The sequence below is a fragment of the Centruroides vittatus genome, unplaced genomic scaffold (assembly GCF_030686945.1).
Source record: "Centruroides vittatus isolate TY-2023 unplaced genomic scaffold, ASM3068694v2 contig_754, whole genome shotgun sequence".
NCBI classification, from domain to species: Eukaryota; Metazoa; Arthropoda; class Arachnida; order Scorpiones; family Buthidae; genus Centruroides; species Centruroides vittatus.
This window is the reverse complement of record NW_027122490.1, coordinates 24494-48651: the sequence shown is the minus strand read 5'-3', so window position 1 is coordinate 48651 and position 24158 is coordinate 24494. Positions and strand designations below refer to the sequence as shown.

General features: G+C 30.8%; 1 protein-coding gene across 2 annotated transcripts; it reads left to right on the top strand.

Moving 5' to 3' along the window:
• Positions 1-289: 289 nt before the first annotated feature.
• LOC136981426 (tRNA methyltransferase 10 homolog A) lies at positions 290-24019 on the top strand. 2 transcript variants are annotated; one of them, XM_067277748.1, is made up of 8 exons: positions 290-572; positions 3009-3162; positions 3373-3538; positions 4639-4710; positions 12714-12785; positions 14334-14480; positions 22732-22837; positions 23836-24019. In XM_067277748.1, exons 2-8 carry the CDS (start codon positions 3014-3016, stop codon positions 23970-23972), a joined length of 849 nt encoding a protein of 282 aa, XP_067133849.1. In that variant the 5' UTR covers positions 290-572; positions 3009-3013; the 3' UTR covers positions 23973-24019. The 2 variants fall into 2 exon arrangements, with proteins under 2 accessions (XP_067133849.1, XP_067133848.1); XM_067277747.1 differs by having other exon boundaries at positions 290-582.
• The last annotated feature ends 139 nt before the right edge of the window (positions 24020-24158 follow it).

The following is a 24158-nucleotide window of genomic DNA, read 5'->3' as shown; positions in this document are numbered from 1 at the left end:
TTATTTTTATTTATTTATTTATTTTTTTTTGTATCTGTTTTACTAGAAAAATTAAATTAATTTCTCAAAATCAGTTAGTAGTATCAGTTAATCTACCGACTCTGGTAGTATTATAGCAAGGACGAGGGTATGTATCTATGTACTCTGATGGAATTAATATTTTCTTAAAAATTTGATTATATTTCCCCATATCTTTCTGTACTAAATGATAATATCATAAATTTTTTTCAAAAAATGTTGATAATAATTTAATTAAATATTTTCTCCCGCGAGATAGCGCTGTATGTCTAACATGGCGGCTTTTATCTCGAATTTTGTATATGAAAAATAGTTGGCTTTCACCGTAGTTAATAGTTATATTAGCAATTCTTCTAAATGCATCAGCATAATAAAACAAAAACTATATATTTTATTGTTATGAAGAAAAAATATAGACGGTGACATGATCTATGACTTAAAAACGTGTATTTGACACATGGTTAATTAATTGAAATTCTGTTGTCATATTTTATCTGATTTAAAATATAAAAATATTGGTTGAATATTCTTCATAACAAAACTACTGTCTGATAGTAAGAACAAGTAAGATATGAAGTTGCTACATATAAATACTTTTTCCAATTTTCCTTTAGTGAGTCGTATGATATATAATAAAAGAATAATAAAAATAGTGTTATAATCCATAACGTGGGTGTACTATAGATTACCACCTATGGAATTTTAGGACTTTGATTATATATTTGAACTCACGGGACCAAGACGAGTTCAACGGTACCCTATTTTTGGACCGGAGACAAAAAATAAAAAAGTTACCATACTTTTTTAATGCTCTCATGAAGATGGCACCATAGTTGCTAGTACTGCCATCTTGCGGTAAAGTCTGCAAACCATGACGTCGGACTACGGTCATCTCCAGGAGGGTTAAACATGCGATACAAGAGTGGAGAGAGCGACGCGACTTCCGATCATCGCGCGATTGCCATTTCGGTTAATGTTACTTATAGCAGTGAACATGGCAGCCATTCCCACTGTTCGTGCTCCCAACTGACCTCCCAGAGGAGAGCGCCGGCAAGCCGCCATGTGCTAAACGTCACTAGTTATTGATTCACGGTAGTTCTTGAACAAAGTAAAAAAGGGGGAAAACGTCTACTAAAGACAATTTTAATGGCAAGCGATGCAACTCTTGATCGCGATAGCGAGGCCGACTTAGTGGAGAGAGCGACGCGACTCCCTATCATCGCACAAATTACTGGAAGAAAAAGTATGATAACTTTTTTATTTTTTGTCTCCGGTCCAAAAGTAGGGTATCGTTGAACTCGTCTCGGTCTCCTGAGCTCATATATATACCCAAAGACCCGAAATTCCATAGGTAGTAATCTATAGTATCCCCCATATCGCTAGTAATCAGTTTTCTTTTAAAATTTTGGATGTTGTATAGATTATCCCAGCGGAATTTCGGGACTTTGAGTATATATCTGAACTGAGGAGACTGAGACGCGTTTAATGATACCCTACTTTTGGACCAGAGATGAAAAATAACAAAGTTATCATATTTATGATTTCTTTCCTTTCACAATGCATTCTATGCCATTTTAGAGTTTTTCACTAGGTGGCACTTCTGATTATTTATACATATTGTCCCTATTAAAAAAGTATTTCATTATCTCATCATGTTTATTGATGATCAAACTTTAACAACTTACATCGTGATCAGGAGTTGCGTCACTCTCTCTACTAAGCCTATCATCTATTTAACAGGCAGTCCGGCAAGCTGGCCATATATTCTAAATCCACATTGGCAAAGACTAAAGAAAACTGCCCACGTAACAGATTGTACACTCACTTTCAACAGAGGCAGACGTTATTCACGGATACACTGATTGTCTGCATTTGGAGTAAGTTCTTTTTGCACACCCTGCACTCCTCGACCTCGGGGCCTATGGCCCCTCAGCCGCCGACATGCTCGCTATCACTCATGGTTGGCTAGTACTACATGTCACTTTTGTGGCTCATCCAAAAAACCTAACCTACCCCTCCAGGAGGTGACTGTCCCTAGTTATGCCAATAGAAAACCTTTTATTTCAGCTCAATCGATATTCAAAGCTGCAAGTCCACGCGTGGTTGGATTAAATATATTACCATGGAAAACTCTAAAATAGCATAGAATGCATTGTGAAAGGCAAGAAATTGTAAATATGGTAACTTTGTTATTTTTCATCTCCGGTCCAAAAGTAGGGTGCTGTTGAACTCGTCTCAGTCCCCTCAGTTCAGATATATACTCAAAGTCCTGAAATTCCACCAGGAGTAATCTATACCACAGCCAAAATTTCAGACAGAATTTCTGGAGAAAAATTGTTTCTTATGCAATTCTTAATAAATCAAACTGAAATTTACTTCAGTAAAAGTCATATTTTTATATAAATTAAATCATAGTATCTGGCAGATTATTATTATTTTTTAACTCTCTTCACTGTGGGCACTAAGAGGGTCTCTCTTTAAACAAGCACATTATGGGTTTGGCCAGGCCCAGAATGGGACAACCGGATGGTGAGGGACAGGGCTCGACATATCCAGATGGACCACCCCTTAAAAAATTCCAGGGGATTTTTTGACCTGTCTGGATTCAATCTTGGGTTTCCTACACCACTCAACTGTCGGATCTGACAGACTGTAAATAAATGGTTATTAACTTTTGTTCACAAAATATTGAAACTACTATACTAAATTTTTTATTTCAATCAGACAAAAAACATTTTCTAGTAATTTTGAGATCCTGTAATTTAAACTGTGCTGTAGCTTTCATAGGTGCTGAGATAGGATTTGGCTCCATGAGAAGGATGGGTCAAGGGTGAATGGCAGCTATGCCATTGAAAGCCCAATACTGATTACTTATATGTCCTATACTTTCATGAACTTGTATTTAACTAATGCATAGCAGAAGAAAGATATAGCTTTGTGCAAGTCTACATTCTGTATAAACAATTAATATATATATTTTTTTCAATTAGATATTATGGACTCTTCTAATGAATCAATGGATCAAAAAGATTGTGATATAAATGTGATTCAGACTCAACAAAGTACAGTAACTACGCTTTCAAAACGTCAACAAAAGAAAATAGCAAAGAGGGAAAAATGGTTAGCTCAGAAAAGTGAAAGAAGGTAATTCTAAATAACATTGATATATATATGTAAACATAAAGTTTCAATTAATACATAATATAGAAGTATTATTAATTGCTTAAACAAAAGTATAAAAGTATTTTATCCTGATAAATAATTATGGTAATAATAGTAATAGTAAATTCAATAATTCCATTTTTATCCCATTCATCAGCTATGTTGTACTTTATTTACTGGTTTTTTTTCAAGAGCCAAAGAAAGAGAGAAAAGGAAACGTAAGCAACAAGAAGCTCGTGAAAAAGGAATAAAACTAGGACCAAATAGAAAAGAACTAAAAATGGCAAAAATGGAATTTTCTACTTGCCGAATCAAAGTTGCAATAGATTTATCTTTAAACCATTTGATGACTGATGCAGTAAATTTCATTATTTTTATATTAAATTGAATCTTTGTATAACAAATTCTTTTAAGTAATATAGTATATTTATTTATGTATAATAAGAGACATTTTACCAATAATAATAACTTCATCAACTCTTACAAATCACACATTCATACTCCAAGGACATACAATTAGAGTTTGGCCTAGACAAATGCAAAACACTTCACATAGAAAAAGGAGTCCTGAAGAAAGGAGATTTTGCACTTGGAAATGGAGAGGTTATTGAATCCATGGAAGAGGGTGAGTTCTACAAGTATTTAGGATTCCAACAGGTCAAACTAACAGAACATACACAAATAAAGCAAGGATTAATTAAAGAATACCAGAATAGGTTAAATGTTATTCTCAGCATACAGTTAAAGCAATAAACACATATGTCGTCCCAGTATTCTTGTATTCTTTTGGAGTTATACATTGGACTCACACAGATCTCGAGCAACTCCAAAGGAAAACAAGAACAACACTTACTAAGCATAAACAACAACACCCTAAATCCACCACAGAAAGATTAACCCTTCCATGTAAAGATGGTGGACGTGACTTGATTGACACAGTAAACCTTCACTACAAACAAATATAGACACTGCAAGAGTTTTTCTACAAAAAACAAGAAACATCACAGTTACATAATGCAGTAACTCTAGCAGATTCAAATAACACACCATTAAACTTATACTCCATCATATGGACATGACACAACATGTAAGAAGCATAGACACCATTAAGCAATTGTGGGCTCAAAAGGCACTTTATGGCAGTCATCCCTATAACCTGGCCCAGTATTTTCTTGACAAAACTGCATAAAACAGCTAGTTAGCTTGAGCTGCCTCTTTGGGGAGATGGAAGGGTTCATGATTGCCATACTGGATCAGGTCATAAAATTCTAAAAACTATACTCAAAGATACAATACTCACAATGACACACTGTATTACAACTTACACTATATATGAATTGTTGTAGTGAATCAATAATAATAAATGTACTAATCATCATCTGTATGTCTTATAAATTTGAAAATAATATTTTTTTGATATATGTACCAACAATTTTTATATAGAAAACATTTTTACAGGAAATGTCAAAAACATTAAAGCAGTTGCATCGATGCTACTATCTTAATCGCAGATCATCATCTCCTTTACAGGTAAGATATTCATTTTATAATGAAAAATTTGAGATTTTAATCTTCAATATTTGAACACTTTGTATTTTTAATAATTTTTTGTTCAAATCCTTGCCATTTTACCATATTAATTTCATACAGTAGAGCGTCGATAAGTGGAACGTCGGTAAGTGGAATGGCCGGAAAGTGGAACGATTTTCAGTCGGACTGTGTCGTGCTGAATCGAATGTTTTTGATACTAAATTTACTTCTAAAGTATAATTTTCATGTTTTTTATATTCTTTAATATATTTATTTTGTTTGTACAAAATGCATAAATAATTTTTAACGATACGATAGCCTCGATGATTATTATAAAAATTTTTGTTAGGCTTAAAATCGACGAAAATTCAACACGAAGCGACACGCAATGGAGAAAAATTCAACAGGAAGCAATACGCAATGGAGAAAAATTTGAACATCGGACAGGTTAATGTATTTTTTCGTACAAAGTCGGAAATTGGAACAAATCATTAACTGGAAGGACCCCAGTCCCCAATTGGTTCCACTTATCGACGCTCTACTGTAATTCAAAAACTTTTTTGTTTCATAAAAAAATGGAACAAAAAAGATGGAAGTAACTGTTTGAGGTTATATGTTGAAATGTTTACTTGGTTTAAAAAAAAAAAGAGGGTGCTATTGGATTATAATCAACCAAACCAATAATTATTTTTTTAACTTTTTTATTCTGACCTGATTTCTTGTAACTTTATTTTATTTCTTAATAGGAAATTCAATAAAAAATCCAGCAATGACTTGCTCAACTTTCCCACAACATTTAAAATTATGTGTGGGATATGTTATGATATTTTATTTAAAAAACTTAATATAATTAATTATTATAAAATGGCAAAAAGCTTAATTTTCAGGGTAGGGATAAGTTTTATAAAATAATTGTAAATGCTAATAACAAGTGAAATCTTCATTAAGCCCAACCCCACTAGAGATATGACACATGATCCCTCTATCTCCCCACCTCCTCAACTTTTAATCACCAAAAATTAATATCATCAATCTCTCTAATACATAAACTTCCCTGAAAAATTTCAGAAATTTTTGACAAAAAGTACAGGAGTTACTAAGCTTCAAAGAGGGTGAACAAAATCATGCCCCAAACTTATACTAACATCCATACATACAGAAAAACACCCTGAATTTTTTGCATGTTTTGATGTTTCAAGGTCCTGAGTCCAAAAATGTAAAAATTTTGGGAGGGTCATTTCTTGACAAATCATTACACTTTTCTTCTGTTATATATAACAGCTGAGAAAGTAAAAATAATGGAAATTTCAAAATAGCAAATATTAATTTTGCTGAAAATTTTCAGATTAGAATGGGATTTATTAAATTATTTAATGATATAAAAATTTAGAATGCAGATTGGAATATATTATTGACTATGACTAGCTTTTAAATTTATTACCTTAAGTATTATTTTGAATAATATTAAATATTAGTATATTGTTTCAAATTAGGAATATTTAGAACTTATGTCGGTTACATACTTGCACATTCAATGACATTTGTGAATTTGAATCTTGCTATTTATAATCTTAAAATCCTAAATTTTATAACCATGTTAATATTCTGTTCAATTCTTTATTGTTTGAACCTTAGTTTGTTACAAGGAGGTTAATTATATCTTTCTAGGATTTAAATTTTATCAAATATCTTTTCCTGCTTGTTCCAAATTTCATACATTGAAAGAATATATATTCCCAAATTTCATACACTTGCATACTACAATTACTATAAATTCTCTCAGGATTTATTATTAGTCTACTATTTTATGTCAAAATATAATTTTGACCACATCTCAGATGCAGTATTGAATGCTTTACATGATAATTTATGTCCATAAATGATTATCGCACATAAAAGTTGTTTTAATACTATGATAAAATTGAAAATGTTTGCTTTTTTCTACAAAGACCCATCTTTTTGTATGGTTTGTTCATAGCACACTCTTAATATTAATGTTTGGTAGCTTTCGATCAAATGAAAACCTTTAGACAACCATAGGAAAGAGAAACTGTGTCAATCTAGCAAATTTTTCAATATGAACAACCAATTATATGTAGAATTATCTATTATTGAACACAATTTATAGTTTATTATGCTATATAGTAGATATTTCTGTCTGTTGATGTATTTGATCAGCAACCTGTTGCTTGAGAAGTTCAAGTGTTGTTTGTGGGATAACGTTGTTGTGTATAATTGTTCTTTTTTGATCAATAACCCTTTATTCAGTGACAGTGAGGTGAGGATATTGTTGTGTGAATCTATGGTGTAGTTGTTGTCTGTACGCTGTCATGTTTGTTTTGAGTTTTGTGATGGTGTAGTAAATATGGATGATAAATGCGTTCATTTCTATTGTCCATTTCATCCGTTGGCATGGTTTTCCAGCCTTTGTGGTCTGTGGATGCATTGCCACAGAAACACCAAGGCTAGGTTGGTTCTTCACATCTGTTGAGGGCATTGCAGTAGCCATGCTTGGGCCGGTGCTGCTTTCGCCACCGGTAACCAAAGGAGACTGTGGCCTATTTTTCGAATGTGAGCCTCTGCCTAACCCACGAATGCGGACTTTGTTAACCCAGGTGACGTCCAAACCAGTATCATACTTAGATCTGGTTACTACCATGATAAATATCTCCACAGAATGTGGGTGTGGTGAGGGCCGGATCATCGCATAGACAAACGAGACAAATGTCTAGGGCCTGGTTTTTTGAAAGGTCCAGTCAAACTGTCTATTTTGAAAAGATTTGTAAATAAGATAGTTTACTTTTCTGAATTTTTAAATAAAGTTTCATATTTATATACAGGTAGGCCTCCTACAACGCGGTAGATACGTTCCTTGAAAATACTGCATTGTGGGAAATCGCGTTATAGGAGACACCAACTTAATACAAAAACTGGGATTTGGTTCTAAAAAGAGAAAAACTGCCTTTTATGGTGTAACATTTTCATCATTTTTTAAATTTATGTACATTAAAAAACTTCATAAAAAACTTAAATAAAATTCAACATCATATAAAAACTAAAAAGATTATGATTTCAAGTCAAAATCAAAAAGAAACATAAGTGTTATACTCACAAATTTAGTCCTGATCGTCACTTATTATAGTTGTTTGAGAACGTCTGACTGGTCTTATTTCAAGATCTGAGCTTGTTTCATCGTCAAGTTCCACTGCACTTCCGGTAGGTTTAGGTTTTAAAAAATTGTCATTAGAGATTGTTTGCTCTTGCTTTGCAAATCTTCATAAATTTCTTGATAGGCAGATAAGCAATTTTAAATATTGCTTAAGAAGATTTATATATTTCTGCTCTCTCCGGCAGAGGATCGTTCTCTAAAAAGTAAGATTCCATCTGTTTTGCCATATCCAAACATTTTTCTATACATTTCAGAGTGAAGTTTTTGGTTTCTTCATTAAAAAGATCTTCAGAATTATCTTCAATCAGTAATGTTTCGGATATAACTGTCATCAAATCTGCTTCGTTTATTTCATTTTCCGTAACTAATTCTATAATATCATCAGTTATTTCAGTGAATCCATCGTCGCCTATTGCATGTGCAAGACTTACTATGTTATTATATTCATGCTGAATTGGCTCAACAACATTTTCTTGACTGGCCATTTTCGGTAATAAAGCTTTCCAGGAAGCATTTAGAGCATTATCCATCTGGGGACTAGGGGAGCCGCCACACATTTCCTAATCTGCATTGTAAGAAAATTTCTGCGTTTTTCCAACTGCTTTGGAGCAAAAACGTGTTGTAAAAGTACTGTGTTGTAGGAGGCCAGTGGCGTGCCGTCATTGGAAGCGATGGAAGCGCCGATTCCACCTTCCAATGACCTTCCCTTGTATTTTATAAAATATAAATTTTCATATTTTAACATACTTTGAATTAATTAAAATGAATATTTTATTATAACTGCATTATGTATCTTTTACAAATTTCTATACTACATGTGAAAAAAAAACGATAAGATTGCTATTGTATATTCGAAAATTCGGTGGCGGAAGGAATGTCGAAACCGGGTCAGTTTCTAATCAGCCAGATTATATAGGCATTAGCACATGCGGTTTACAGAGCACCAACCTCACCCAGTTTAGCTGGTAGAAGCGACACACGCGTACGGAGTCCAACTTTATAACCCGGACCGGTTCTGAGCTGTTAGCCGCCTGCCTGTCAACTTCCAAGCAGCCAGATTATAGGCATTGGCGCATGCGCTTTACAGAGCACCAACGTCATGGTTTAGCTGGTAGAAGTGACACACGCGTAAAGAGTATGCGACTTTATATCCAGGAGCGGTTGTGGGCTGTTAGCCGCCTGCTAGATATTTGGCCACCCTCGCCCGATTATGTGAATCATGAGCAGACTAGATCAACGGCGGGCAACCCGCGGGCCAGCTACGGCTGGCGAAAAGTTTCTATCCGGCCCGCGAGATCTTTAATAGATTATTAAATTGGAAAAATAACTATTAATTAGTTATTTTTCCAGTTCTTTGTAATTTTCGAAAACGATAAAAAAAATAAATGTAGTAATTAACTTTTTATTTATTTATTTCATATTTGCAGACTAAAAAAATTACGACTCACAAGAAGGCGTCAATTAACTACTACGGCGCGGAAAAAAACGTAAAATTTATTCTGGCCCATGTTATAAAAAGGGTTGCCCACCCTAGACTAGATTTATAACAACCCAACCGATAGGAGTTTACTGGCACGTTTTTATGATAGTTCTGTATAGTTGACAGGAGTTTAAAAAAACTCCATTAAAATATTTGATATATTTATTCTGCGTTTATTCTGCTCTCCCATCTTATATTACTTACGGATTTCGATGTTAAACCGGTGATATTACGATTTAGTATGTCCCATCTGTAAGGGGATGCAGAAAAAACGTGTACAATTCTAGTACAGTGTTAAAAATTAACTGTTACTTTGGCAGCATCATTTACAACCAAATTTAATGAATGAGACGTACAGTACATACAATGGTACAAAAAAAGCTCTAGAATTTATTTTCCTTAAATTTACGATTTATATATCCGTTGTCATAAAAATTTGTCTTTCCACTGTTTTCCCAAGACTACAGATATTCAGGTACAAAGTAACTGGTTTTGACTTATTTCTACTTAAGAAGTGACTAAATAATTAAGAGATTAGGGAATGGGGACATAAATAAAATCCTGTTGAAAGAGCCAGAATTTTACTTCAACAAACGCTTAACAGAACCAATCACTCGCTCAGTACAGTGGAAAACTGATTTCCGTGTACACCTGGTATTAAAACGAATTAGTTAGAAAACGAATGACTATTAAGTTTAACATAGTTAGATTTTTACAGCTACGGTGAGAAATGTTTAAAATTTACAACAGCCCTGTGGCATCCTTTGAGATATACTAGTGATGCGACAAAAGAGGCATTTGACATTGACTGGTATCGGCACCCTCGGGATTTGGCATGCACACACTCACTACACACCTACCTGGACCGTCACTAGTTCCATCCATTAGCTACTCGTATCAAGATATTTGACTAAGTGAATACAGTATTATAAATGTATATTAAATAATCTATTAATCAATTTAATAATCTATTAATCTATTATGACATATTGAATACGGTATTATAAATGTACCATAAATGAGGAGAGTGGGACCATGGGAGAGTTATCAAAGTTTTAAGATTTAAAAAGTAAAGAATATTTTATGTTATTTTTATGTACGTTTCTTTACAAAGCTATATTTTAATTATAATTTTCTTTAAAAGTATATTAATACAATCAAACAATACATTGTACCAGGTATGTATATCCATTGCACATTTTATTTCACCGAGTAAGTTTTTATAATTTATTTTTAATTTTAGCCCTTATATCGTGGCTAGCGATTCAGAATGTAGTTGTGATATTAAAAATACATTTAGAGAAGTCTACAGTTTTTACTGGCTTATCGAACAAATGAATACGAATGGACCCTAGACCAGTGATTCTTAACAGGGGGCTGCGGCCCCTGGGGGTCCATAAGAAGTTTGCCGGGGGCCGCCAAATTATGCAAAATTTCCTTCAGAATATAATAAAAAGAAAATTGATGTATAATCCGAATATCGTATTGAAAAGTGAAATAAGAAAGATAAAGTTTTCCTATTTAGTTTTTATTTATTTATTTTGTATTTCTTCCTACATACAACTTTGTTAGTACAGAAGAAATAAATGTAAATATGCTACTTAAACCGCAGTATTTACTTCTTTTATTCCAAAGCAATTTTAAGAAACTATTAATGCTTGGAATTTTAAAAATAATTAGGAAAAATAGTAGGCTTTGAAAATTTAAATATTTTTGCAAAAGTTATGCAAAATCCTTACCACAAGTGGGCGTTTTAGTTTTAGTTTAGTTTTACCATCGACATTGGATCGATTTATCGACATGTTTCTTATTTTATTTTCTGTTAAAAATTAATGAGTTTTCATGTTTAATTGTGAAGTTTGAATGTTATTTAAATAGATAATGAAATAATAAAGTTATGATTTACATTTATTATATAAAAAATAAAGCAATAATAAAAAAATCAATTTATTATAGATAAATTATCAAATATAAATTATTATTAAAAAAATGGTGGTCACAAAAAAATTATGAAATATTTGGTGGGCCGCGAGTATAAAAAGGTTAAGAACCACTGCCCTAGACCATCACTGACGCGCAATTAACTGATTGCCGCTGGAAGTCGGCTTCTTACAGAAACACAGCTTCCCTGTCATCAAATGTCACGGCACGCCACTGTAGGAGGCCTATCTGTACTTACTTTTTTAAAGTATCTTAGCTTTAATTTAAATGATCTTTTTCGTTATTCAACTTACCTTTCGTGGGTAAAATATTATATTATTTAAATATTAACCAAAAAGGTTAAATTAAACAATTAATATTTTAAGGTACTATCGTTATTGTATAACAACTGTTGTTAGACATTTAATAAAATAAATTTCAATTTTTTTAAATTTATAAACAAACTGTTCAAACTCTTTTAGAAAAACTAAAATTTATTGTTGTATATTAAATATTTTTTAATAATAAAAATTTAAGATTTGTTTTAATTTTTCACATTATTTAGTTTTGTTTCATTTATTGTTTTATATTTTTTGTGTGCTCTATTTCTTGTGGGAGAGGGAGGAGGCCCGATAAGAAGAAAATGTCTAGGGCCCCAAAGTGGATTAATCCGGCCCTGGGTGTGGTCACTCTTAGCTGCATTTCTCCCCATAGACCTTACTGGCATGGATGTCCCTACCAGGAGCTTGTGCTCCAGCCTGCATTGCTCTATGGTTCAGTAAAATTACTGGGCTCTCCCACCACAACCAGGTGGTGACCATGGGAGAGTTATCATCATCATCATCATCGCCATATTTCTTGTAATAATCAGTTGTACTTTTTGGTGGGTACAATTATTGGAGTAAAAACATATTATTATAAGAAGGAAAAAAGCATGATTCCAAAAGAGACATAAAACTAACTAACATAAAACTAATTAAATCAGAATATCATAACTGATATATAAAAAATGATTTGAATAAAGTACTTGAATTACAATTAACAAAATTAACTTCATAAGTTTCTATAATTCCCAATATCAATAATAATAAACATTGATAACAATATTAGCCAGTATTCATTTTTTTATTTTGATATTGGAAAATATATCAATATCAATTATTCAATAATATTGAATACCACTAATATATCAATATTTAAGTCAAACAATGCATTTTACCTCAAAATATAGGTTAAATGGGAATTATTACAAGAAATACGGTATTATAAATGTACCATAAATGAATGAGAAAGTTTAAGATAATATACTTCTAAGAAAGCAGACTTTTTCTACTAAGAAAGTAGACTTTCTATTAAATTAATTTTTATTAAAAAAATTAGTATTGAAGGATTTATATAATTAGTTTCATATTTCCTTTTTATTTATTTTGGTAGTTATACATCACTAGCGTGGACAATGCGGTGAAGCAACGGATGACTGTTAATGCGGGCTGCCTTAACTGGGATGTGAGTGTTTCTTATTCTTCATTTACATTTAAAATTTTAACAACAGAATTTAATAATTAGAATTATTTCAATTTTAAATTGGAAAAAAAAATATTGAATTTTTAATTACCATAATTTTGGACAGATAACTTTTAGCAAATTTTATAACCCATGACAGCATATACACTGCAGAAAATTGCAAGAGTAAAAATTAAACCCTTATATAACTTGCCCAACCATTTACCCTGCCTCTAGGATAGCCTTTGAAAGCAAGATAATTACCAATATGCAATTAGATTATAAGTTACCATCTCAAGAATGAAAATATTTCTTTTTCTATTTCCTTTCAATTAGCAAGTCAATGTATAAATAACAACTAAATACAGATATTCTATAATTAGGATAGTGAACCTAGGACATGTGTGTCCAAAGTGTCACATCGAGAGAAATTATTTGGCATGCAACTTACTATACAATTTTGTTTATTTTTACTATTACTACTTTCAGTTTATCTTAATTTTAGCATTTTATTATAGTTTTATATTCAGTTCAGTAACTCATTGTTTTTTCAATCAGCTTCTTTACATATGTTCTAATTAAAATATTCATTTCATTTGTTTAAAAATCATTACGAGTTTAAAACTTGAAGTTTGAAACTTCAGCATGCATAAACATTTTTAAAGATAAATATGCTTACCATATGGCATGTGGGCTCAAAAAGGTTCACCATCCCCATTCTATAATAATCATTTTAATTTCTGGATTATTCAGACAATATGGGTAACTATTAATAATCAATATGAAATAATTTTTTCTAAAAGTAGGCAGTAGATTGCTATCTTATACTAACATTAACTAATAATTACAATAATTTTATTTAATTTTTATTTAATAATAATAAATTTAATTCAAAATAATAATGAAATCAAAACTAAAGGTGACATTACCTTTTGCTTTATTTTTTAAACTCTGTATTGTAGAAATCCATTATATATTAATTAAACTAACATAAAATTTAAAATACATGTATTGATTAACATGGTTAATTAATCCCTCAATACTATTACGTATATCAAAATTGCATTAATCAAATACAGTGGTACCTTGGTTCTTGACCAAACGATCACTATCCGCTAGAACAAATTTTCAGTTAATAACAAATATTTTTATTTTAATAAACAAAAATGGCAAATTCACTAACACTTTATTTGCTAAGAAAAACATATCTATGTTAAGTAAAGAGAGCTGTTAACGCTGCATTAATTAAAACTTTTGCCACAATTAATTTTGCACATTAATTAAATCGTGCATTAAGCAAGGATTTGATTAATATGTGAAATTAATTGTGGCATTGTCATACTACAAGACATTTTTAATATTGTAAAATATTATAATGGGGAATTAGAAATATTATTAAATCATTATGATCTTATAATAGCCAAATTAATTTTCTATAAAATTGAAAATGAAATGAAATTATATTTTCATATATGATGAATGTAACTGCAATCTATATATTTAAAATTTTAATAGCATAATTTATTAAGTTTTGTTTAAAATATATAATAGGTATATTATAAAGAAGAAAATTATTTGGATGTATTTGGAGTGAATAATACTGTTTATTTGACAAGTGAATCTGATAATATAGTAGATAACTTAGAAGAATCTAAAACCTATATAATAGGAGGTTTGGTTGACCACAATAGGCATAAGGTGAATAAATTTTGAATACTTGAATTTTATTATTGATAAATTTTTGATTAACATATATCAAAGTTTTTAATTATTACTTCTTCTAATTTAAATGTTAATTTCTTGTTATAATTTCAAAATTATTAAAATTTTTTACTGAGACTTCTTATAATAATAAATAAAAATGAAAATTTTAATTGCTTATTTATAGAGGTCAATCTTTTTAAATTTTTATTTTTAGATTTTTTTTGCTGTAATGAAAAGGATATTTTTATTTTCATTTATTAATTATATGTTGTTCAATTTATTTGATTATTTCCAAAGTATATGTTAAATGTAAATACAATTGCAATGTTATTGACATAAAAATGTTTACTAAATTATTAAATTTTAAATTTAAAATAATTAAATTCAAAAATTAAAAATTATATTAATTAAATTTTTTAAACTCTAAAAATAAATGGATATTAATTTAGATAAATGATCTCATAGACAATTTTAATCTTATTTTTAAAATCTGGAATGAAATTTAAATTATGATTGTCTTTCCATGTCACTATTTTATCTTTGTAAACATTTCATATAGTAATTTATGTTTACAAAAGTTGTTTGAAAACTAATTTTGAAAGTGAAGATATTAGAAATTTGGTAATTATATTTATTCTGTTTTCTCTAATACCAAATCTCTTTCTCTAAACAAGTAAAATTAAGTGATAAATTACTTATCCGAGGCATGTCCAGAAATTAAATTCCAATTGGCTAGAAAGAAATAGAAACTTATTTTAAACTTACATTTATTATCATAGGGAAATACATAGTTATAGTTATTTTTCATCTTTTTACCTTTAAAGTTCCAACTTTGTCATAGTGACAGATAAACTTTTACAAACTCCCATCAAAGAAGTCTTCTGTCAACATATAGATCCAACCTTGAATGGTTGTCTGTAGCTCTCATGAGTTTGGAGAAACAATAAACATCAAATGTGAGATCCTGAAAAAATTATAGTGGTTAGAATTATAGTAGAAAACTTTTTTGTTCAATCCCAGACAAGCCCCCAAAAATGTGGGATCACAACAATATAACAAAAGAAGTAGATGATAAAGGATAGACAACTTTCAAACACTTTTCTTCCTTGTGTCTTCTTTCCTTCACTATGACTCTCCTTCTTCGCATTCCTTTTTCCCACTCTCATCTGCCTGTGTGTCCTCCTGCAGATTTCTGCTTTTTCAGAAAAAATCCTTGTCCTTGCATTAATGAGTAATAAAATACCTAAAATTTCTACAGTAATAATGGAAAAACAATATTCATAATTGTGACTATAATTGTGATCATAATTTATATTATTTGTTCATAACTTTATTTTCAATACACTGAGAATTATGATATTTGAAAGATTTAATAATAAGTACAGAAACGTATTTCTTAAATTACTGTACTTTGTATCAATAATTATTTTAGAAGAAAAAATTATCATATTAGAAAAGAGAATTTATAATGCCTAATCCAGAAGAATAATAATAATAAATTACAAAAATGGAATAATACAATCATCCATTTACATAATTGTGAAATGCTTTTTAAGTTTCTTTCACCAATTAACAATATAATTAAATGGAATGTTCTGGAATAATTAATACATTTTCAATGTCGGTACGACAATATTCACGCCAAAGCCGTATAAACGTTGCGAAAAGTTCACTGAGTTCAGGTTTTGTTTTTTTTTAAAGTTTTTCGGCAAATTTACGAACTCGCCTGAAGACGACGACAGTAAGGTTTGTCGAAAGTACTTGCGACAAGCAAACGTGGATATAACGCTGAACTCAGTGAACTTTTCGCAACGTTTAATACATTTTCTTTGTCTAAAAGTGATGATGCTATTACAAATAAGTTATATTAAAACTGAATTGTTCTAAATAGTAATAAATACATCTAAAACAACAAAAAACCAAAGAATAATCAATATATTTAAACAAAACAAGCAAACCAAGAATTATTCTAAAATTTGATAAGATTTAGTCTATGTACATAATGTTGAATTAAACTTATGTGTTTAATCAATATTTGAAACCATTTTTATATATAATAATACTAAATAATCTACTAAATAATTGGTATTTATGTAATAGTATAATTTATCTATCTCAGTAAAATATATACATATGTATATATATTTGTTTACTAAGAATGATCTAAATTGTCAAATTTATAAAAAGAAAAATTTATAATGAGTTATATTCTAATTAAAATTTCAGATTTTGTAATTAAAGTTTAAAAACCTTAAATTAATCCAAAATATGAGAAATAATCAAATAGCTTTAGATAAGTCAAAATTTAAGAAATAGCCTATAAATCAGATGTAACTAAATAATCAAACTATTGAAATTATATATTATATAAGAAAAAGTAATAAATTTGAAACAACTTTTGATATTCATACCATTATTATATCAACTGAACTATTATTATTATTAATAATTGCTATCAGACATTTCTGAGAGATATAAAACTCTTTCTCAGAAATTCTGCACTGTAATACAATGGAACCTGGGGCCATATTCTGGTCACTGTCTCTGGTCTCTCGTCTCTCACAAGCCAGTCACTGATTTGCTAATCATTTGGATTAGCCAATCAGTAACTGGCTTGAAGTTGCATTTACTTGAAGTCATAATTAACATTCATCTATCAAATAAATAAATAAGAAAATTTCTATAAAGTATGGAAACTATGTATGACAAAATAAATATTGTGTCATGTGACAGCAGATGGGCTGGTAGCTTCCAGATAGTGTGTATGGCCTAGATACTGTAACTACCATTTGAATCTTTTTTTTTTCGGGCCCACCAGTGGCCAAGTGGTCTTCATTCCCTGAACACTGGGAGTTCGGCCATGGGTTTGCGCCTCACTCTGATGGGCTGGCCATGTGGAGTTTTTTGGGTTTTCTCCACATCTGTAACACCTAAATAGGGGCCAGTTTGTCTTAAAAAGACCTCCTGGAAGGCATTCCCCCTAGGCAGATTGCCCAAGTGTTGTGTTGCCATAACTTAACTAAACAAACAAATCTTTTTCTAAACCATTTTTTTTTATTATTATTTAATTACTGAAGGATCTCCAACTAGCTGATGTAATAAATAAATGGATTTTTGTAGTTTGATTTTATGTAAAAATTTTAACCTTTGCAGAAAAATTTTAAAATATAACAGTCATAAAGAATTGTATGTTTGTTGTAAAAAACAAAAAAACAGATTGATTCTAGGTGCAAAATATTTTAAAAATCCTTACTGATTACTTAGGAGTGAACAGATCAACAATTTGGGAAAGTATTTCTCAGTAGCTTATTTAACTATTTGGTTAAGCATTTTCAAGTTTCTGGACAACACTGAGGAGTTTACATTGACACAATGATTCTATGTAATAAGACCCATGGAAATATCATATGGATTGTTTATTCATATAATTTGAAACTTTTTTCCCATGAAAGTCTCTATAATTTGAAACTTTTAACTCAGTCTGAATTTTCCCCCCTGACCAATTCAAGTTAACCAGGTTCCACTGTAATTACTAGACTGAATTATCTCAGTCAGATATATACAGTAGAACTCAGTTAAGAAGTTTCTGCATTAGAAGTTTTCCCATGTAAGAAGTTTAATTTAAAAGGTCCGTCCCATAAGAGTTATGTAAATTTTTCTGTAAAATGTTCCCATTTAAGAAAATTTCCTGTTTAAGTAGACTGAAATTCTGGACCATGATTAGAAAATGGACTCACTTAAGAAATTTTTCAACTACATCCAATTAAAAATTTTATACATTTAATTGTGTGTGGAAAAGGAAAAAAATATGTTAGGAAATACACAAAATAAACACATAAACAACTTTGGACTACTTTGAACACAGATTTTACAATCTTTTACACAGGTATCTGGCAATAATGCTTGCAACAAACAGCAAGTTCTGAAAAGTCCTATCAATTTACAGATGATACTGTAAATTTTCAATAAACATTATGACATTTGTATATCTGTGGTTTTGTTTGTACAAATCATAAAACAAATTTTTTTTATAAAAAGTTATGTTAAACAAATATCTAAATAAATAAATACTGTATAAGCCTAATTCATTGTAATGTAGTAGATCATTGTTAAATAAATATGAATTGTTAAAAAAAGCTATATTGTTTTCATTTCTGCTTAATAAGTTTTTTAAATTGGTCTAGAATGTTTAAATGCACAACACCATAATGTAAATAAAACTTACAACTCACCAACCAATTAACTGGTGTGAGTAACGTTTAAGTGATAATGTTTTTGTTACCCCTTCTGGGCACTTCAGGTCAATTCTTACTTCAACTAGGCTGACCGTTGACATTCAAAAATAAATTGAATCATACAGATTTCGAATACAGTATGTGCATGCGTTCTCTGTAAGATGTTTAAAAAAGATCGAAAATTAAGTTGAGTTGGAACACAGAGAACTACCGCACATGCGTTCGGTTCAAAATACAACTGAAAATTAAATGTCTTTGTCGAGTATAGCCTGCCATGCCATCGACAGACACATCTCCTTAAAATTAATGTATGTGGTTCTGCTGCAGGCTTCAATGGCCTCTTAAGCATTTGAGGTATTCCAGGTGTGGGGTGGTAAGGATAATTCTGGCTTAGGAGAAGTCTGCCGTAATATCTGGGTCTGTCGCATAAGCGGAGAGAGTGGTCATACTCCTACTATGCTATATGTCAGATTTATGTTCTTGTAATCTGACTGCCATTGAACATTTAGTGGAGCCAACATAAACCATTTCCCTAACACACCTGTTGACTATGATAGGGACATTATAAATGCCCAGTAGTCTGTCGGGATTAGGAGGGTCTTTTCCATTGCATAGTATGTTGAAAATGGATGGGCACCTCCTGTAGGCAATACAGACTTGATGTCTCTTGGCAATTTTGTTGTACAACAATTTTAAATGGGGGTTAAAAGTGATGGAGATCCTTTCCTTATCTTCTTCCTGTTTATCTCTCAGTATTTCTGTGGAACTGGTGGATGGTTCTTGTGTATGTCTGTGGCGCTTACATAATTTTTGTACAAAGTGGTTGTAACCAGGCGCTCTGGTTATCTCTTCTATAAGTTTTAATTCCTGTGGCTAGCGCTTGTGGAGTGGAATTAGATATGAGAGACATTTTCATGGATGCTCCTGATGTTCGCCTTCACCAATACACACAAGTAAGGACAACTACGACTGGTTGTTGACAAGGCTAGAGCTCCTACTCGTAAGTTAGAAAGATCCTCACATAATCTCCTTACTCCTCACCTGGATGGATATCAATTTGCCATCTCCAGCCCAGTTGAACTATTAGAGCAGCTTAAAGGAATCACCTGTCCCATACGTTTCAGTGTTAGACTTCCGATCCTTGTACCTATCCATAGATCCATAGAGCTACCTCCTTGGTTTTGTGCTCTCAGGGACTTCCTGTTTGGAAGAGTAGAAGATATAACTAATGCACCAACACATACTTGAATTGGCTCACTTGGTGTGTTATAGTTCTATATTTCAATTTAATGGGATTGTGTATACACAGAGTAGAGGAGTCCCCATGGGCAGTCTGGTTTCCAGGGACCTCTGCAAATTAGTCATCAGACAATTGGAGAGCAGAACCCTCCCCCACTTTCTCCATAACATTCTCCTGTACAAAAGATACATAGACGACATCATTATTTTCTGGAGGACAACACTGAATCTAATGAAGTTTGTCAACGTGATGAACAACAATCTGTGTGGGCTATTCCTTGAGCTGGAACAACACAGCCCCACCAATGTCCACTTCTTAGACGTAGACATCACAAGTAAAGGGTCGGACACATTCATGTCTGTTTATCGTAAACCGTGTGCTATCTTCACTTATATTCCGATTGGATCATGTGATCCTTTTCCATACAAGATAGCAGCATTCAGAACCTTGGTTAGAAGAGTCAACACACAGTCTTCCACTCCACAAGCTCTAGCACAGGAATTAAAACTTACAGAAGAAATAGCCAGAGTGCATGGTTACAACCACCTTGTACAAAAATTATGTGAGCACCACAGACCTACACAAGAACCAGGACCGGTTCTAGGGTTTTGAACGTCCCGGGCAAAACAAAATTTGGCACCCTTTTATACAAGAATATACAAATTTACTGCACACTAAAAAAAAAGTAAAAAAAGGCAAAAAATTAAAATTACACAATAAAGAACTGTGTAAAAAATTTATTTATTTAAAGCATGGCAAGTGTTGTTAATGCAAAGTTTACAGAAAGACAAAGTTATTTAACCATTAACGCGTATGACAGGCGCCAGTATCACTTTGACTATTCATAATTTTGTTGATATTTGTAATTTATAAATTTGATCTCATCCATTTTTTGAGTAGATTGTTGTGATACGTGATACTGATTACAAATTATCTTTTCAAAATAAATAAAAATAAACTTTTTAGAGATTAAAAAGCATTTGTCTGCATCAATGTTGTGAGATAAAAGCCATAAAAATTCTTAAGCGACAGACCCAGATATTACGGCAGACTTCTCCTAAGCCAGAATTATCCTTACCACCCCACACCCGGAATACCTCGAATGCTTAAGAGGCCATTGAAGTCTGCAGCAGAACCACATGCATTAATTTTAAAGAAGAGATGTGTCTGTCGATGGCATGGCAGGCTATACCTGACAAAGACATTTAATTTTCAGTTGTATTTTGAACCAAACACATGTGCAGTAGTTCTCTGCATTCCAACTCAACTTAATGTTCGACCTTTTTTAAACATCTTACAGAGAACACATGCGCATACTGTATTCAAAATCCATACGATTCGATTTATTTTTGAATGTTAATGGTCAGCCTAGTTGAAATAAGAATTGACCTGAAGAAGTGCCCAGAAGGGATAACAAAAACATTCATCACTTAAACGTTATTCACACTAGTTAATTGGTTGGTGTGTCATACGCTTTATTTAAATTGGTCCCTTGAAAAACTTCTTAATTGGGTTCTACTGTATTAGTATGTAAACTGAAGATTTGAATTTATCATTTGGCATTTGACTTATATATATATATATATATACAATTGATTGTTTATATTCACTAGAAAGAAAATGACCTTGATTTACTTATTCAAATTTGATCTTAAATCCGATTTTCTATATCTTGTAGAAAGATTGGCCATCAAAAATGTATTCCAGAACTTTGAAATTGAATAAATGGTGATTCCTGTTTCAACAGGCTGTCTTAAATTTTTAATATTTTAAACTGATTTGTTACAGTCTGGATTGCATCATAGATTAAGGGCCTATTTACACACAACAGTGACGTGACATGACATGACTGTGCAGTGCAGTGATTTTTTGCTGGTGAGAAATCATTGACGTAGTTTTAAATCACCCTGTCCAGACTCATCAGTCACAGTGCTGTGCAGTGGCAGTGGCGTGACCATATCGTGAAAGTACATTTGACGGGAATATTTTCACTGACGGTAAATTTTGTTTTCCAATGGATGACAAACATTTAATAGAAATTGTTCATCAACACCCTGTTCTATTTGATTTATCTCATTTGAAATACATGGACATTGGGTACAAAATGAATATTTCTCTGTTTTGTTTAATAAAATATGAAATGCATGTTGGGACATTCGAAAATATTCAAAAAATATAGATTCATCATCTCAATTTTTAATAAAGAGTATGAAACTCCCATTCTTTTGATATTTTTTGTCCATGCTTGATGTACCCACTTGTGGCACTTTCTTGATTGCATTTCTTTTTCTTCTTCATCCAAACATATAGCTGTCATAGCCAATTCATGCTTAGTAAAGTCCATGACTGTCACTGTTGTGTGTAAATACTGTACTCATCACTGTGCCGTGCTTGACATCACTGTCACAAACGGTCACTGTGCCAGCACGACACTGTTGTGTGTAAATGGACCCTAATGAGAAATGATAAATGCTCAAAATGAATCTTCTGATTTTTTAAAATCTCATGTAACTAGTAATAGTTTTCTTGTATAACTGTGATTATTTTCTTTATCAAAAATATTTTAATTTACTATGAACAATAATTTATTAATTATTATTTTATTTTAATGTGAAGAATATCAAATAAAGATATTCTTCTTATTAAAATGAAATACTTATTTATTTATTTATTTAAGAGAGACAATCAGATTAAATGTTATTGTGAATATTAAATTATTTTATTTAAAAATTATTATTTTGTATTATTAGTAAAAATTTTATATTTATAGGGCATTTGCCATAAATTAGCAATGGAAAAAGGATCAAGTCATGCAAGACTCCCACTAGATAAATATTTAATAATGAAAACTAGAAATGTTCTCACTATTGATCAAGGTAAAAATATCAAAATGCAATGTTAATAATGCAATAATAATATATGGGCAAGGGTTTTCAATCTTCTTTGGGTTTGTAGTGCTGTTAAAAATTCATGTGAAGATTGTGGCATCCTTTAGTATTACTTGACTGGCCAACATATCAATCACAGACCTACTTTCAGTTAAAATCAAAGTAACAAAATTTTATCTGTGGTTAAATGTGACAATGTTTGTTTTTTCAATGTTTTTCAATTTTTATTGCATTTTTCACTTCTTAAGTAAGATGTCTTCTAACTCCTCATTTTGTCTACTGTTTCAGTTAATGCTGAAATCGAATAAAAAACAAGCATCTTATTGGTTTTAGTTTGGTATGGATTTACCTGAGCATTTACATATGTTTTTTCTATTTGTATCAATTATTAGTTGTAACTAATCCACTGTAAAGCATTAATATCTAATTATAAATTATTTACATTGAATTATTCAGAGTAAGTTAGTTGCAACAGCATATTCTTTCAACCCACATGAGAACTTTTAATACTTTTACCACCTACAAACTAGAATCTTAATTACATTTGAAATAATTTTTGGATATTTATGATTTGTTTTCAATAATAACATTAAACAAAAGTTATGCTACATTTATCCATAGCAGAAAAAATTTTTATTTATGGCAATACTTATTTTGTAATTTGTGTTATTTTCTAAATTTTTGAATTAATTAGAAAATTTATTGTAAATCAGTTAATGAATTGGTGAGTTCATCTTTTATCATTGTTCAGTGTAAAGTAATAAATTTTAAGATTTATTCATTTTATAATAATGCATAATGTGAAAAGTAGGAAATGTATGCAAGCAACAGTATCATATATTGGAATATAATATTTTTTGAGCATTATTAAATACAAAACAATAGATAATTTATTAATAATTTAAATTTTATTATATAGAAACTTTTATATAAATATATAAATTATACATATTATATTTTTAAAATGAATTTGGTGTTTATTTTAGTTTTCGAAATTTTGTTGAGAGTTGCAGAAGGCTTGACTTGGCAAGAATCCTTTCTCAAAGTTTTGCCAAAAAGGAAAGGTGCCATAATTAAAGAAGCTCCTAATTCAGATTTGGAGAAATCGAAAGAAAATGATTAAAAATTTGTATAGTTTTATATAAATAAACTTTTGCATATTTATTAATATATTTTCTTTGTTGAAAATTTTTGGATAATGATTTATTTATGACATTATTTAAATATCATTTTCTTAGCAAATAACTGTATTTTATTTTTATATGAAACTCAATGTCATGAAACTAAATGAAAATAATTTGTTCTATAA

Bases quoted from the DNA above. Each gene is read 5' to 3' on its own strand.
- LOC136981426 (XM_067277748.1), top strand. From the start codon at position 3,014: ATGGACTCTTCTAATGAATCAATGGATCAAAAAGATTGTGATATAAAT. The intron at 3,163-3,372 runs GTAATTCTAAAT...TTTTTTTTCAAG, and splicing joins GCTCAGAAAAGTGAAAGAAG to AGCCAAAGAAAGAGAGAAAA. The intron at 22,838-23,835 runs GTAAAAATATCA...TGTTTATTTTAG, and splicing joins TGTTCTCACTATTGATCAAG to TTTTCGAAATTTTGTTGAGA.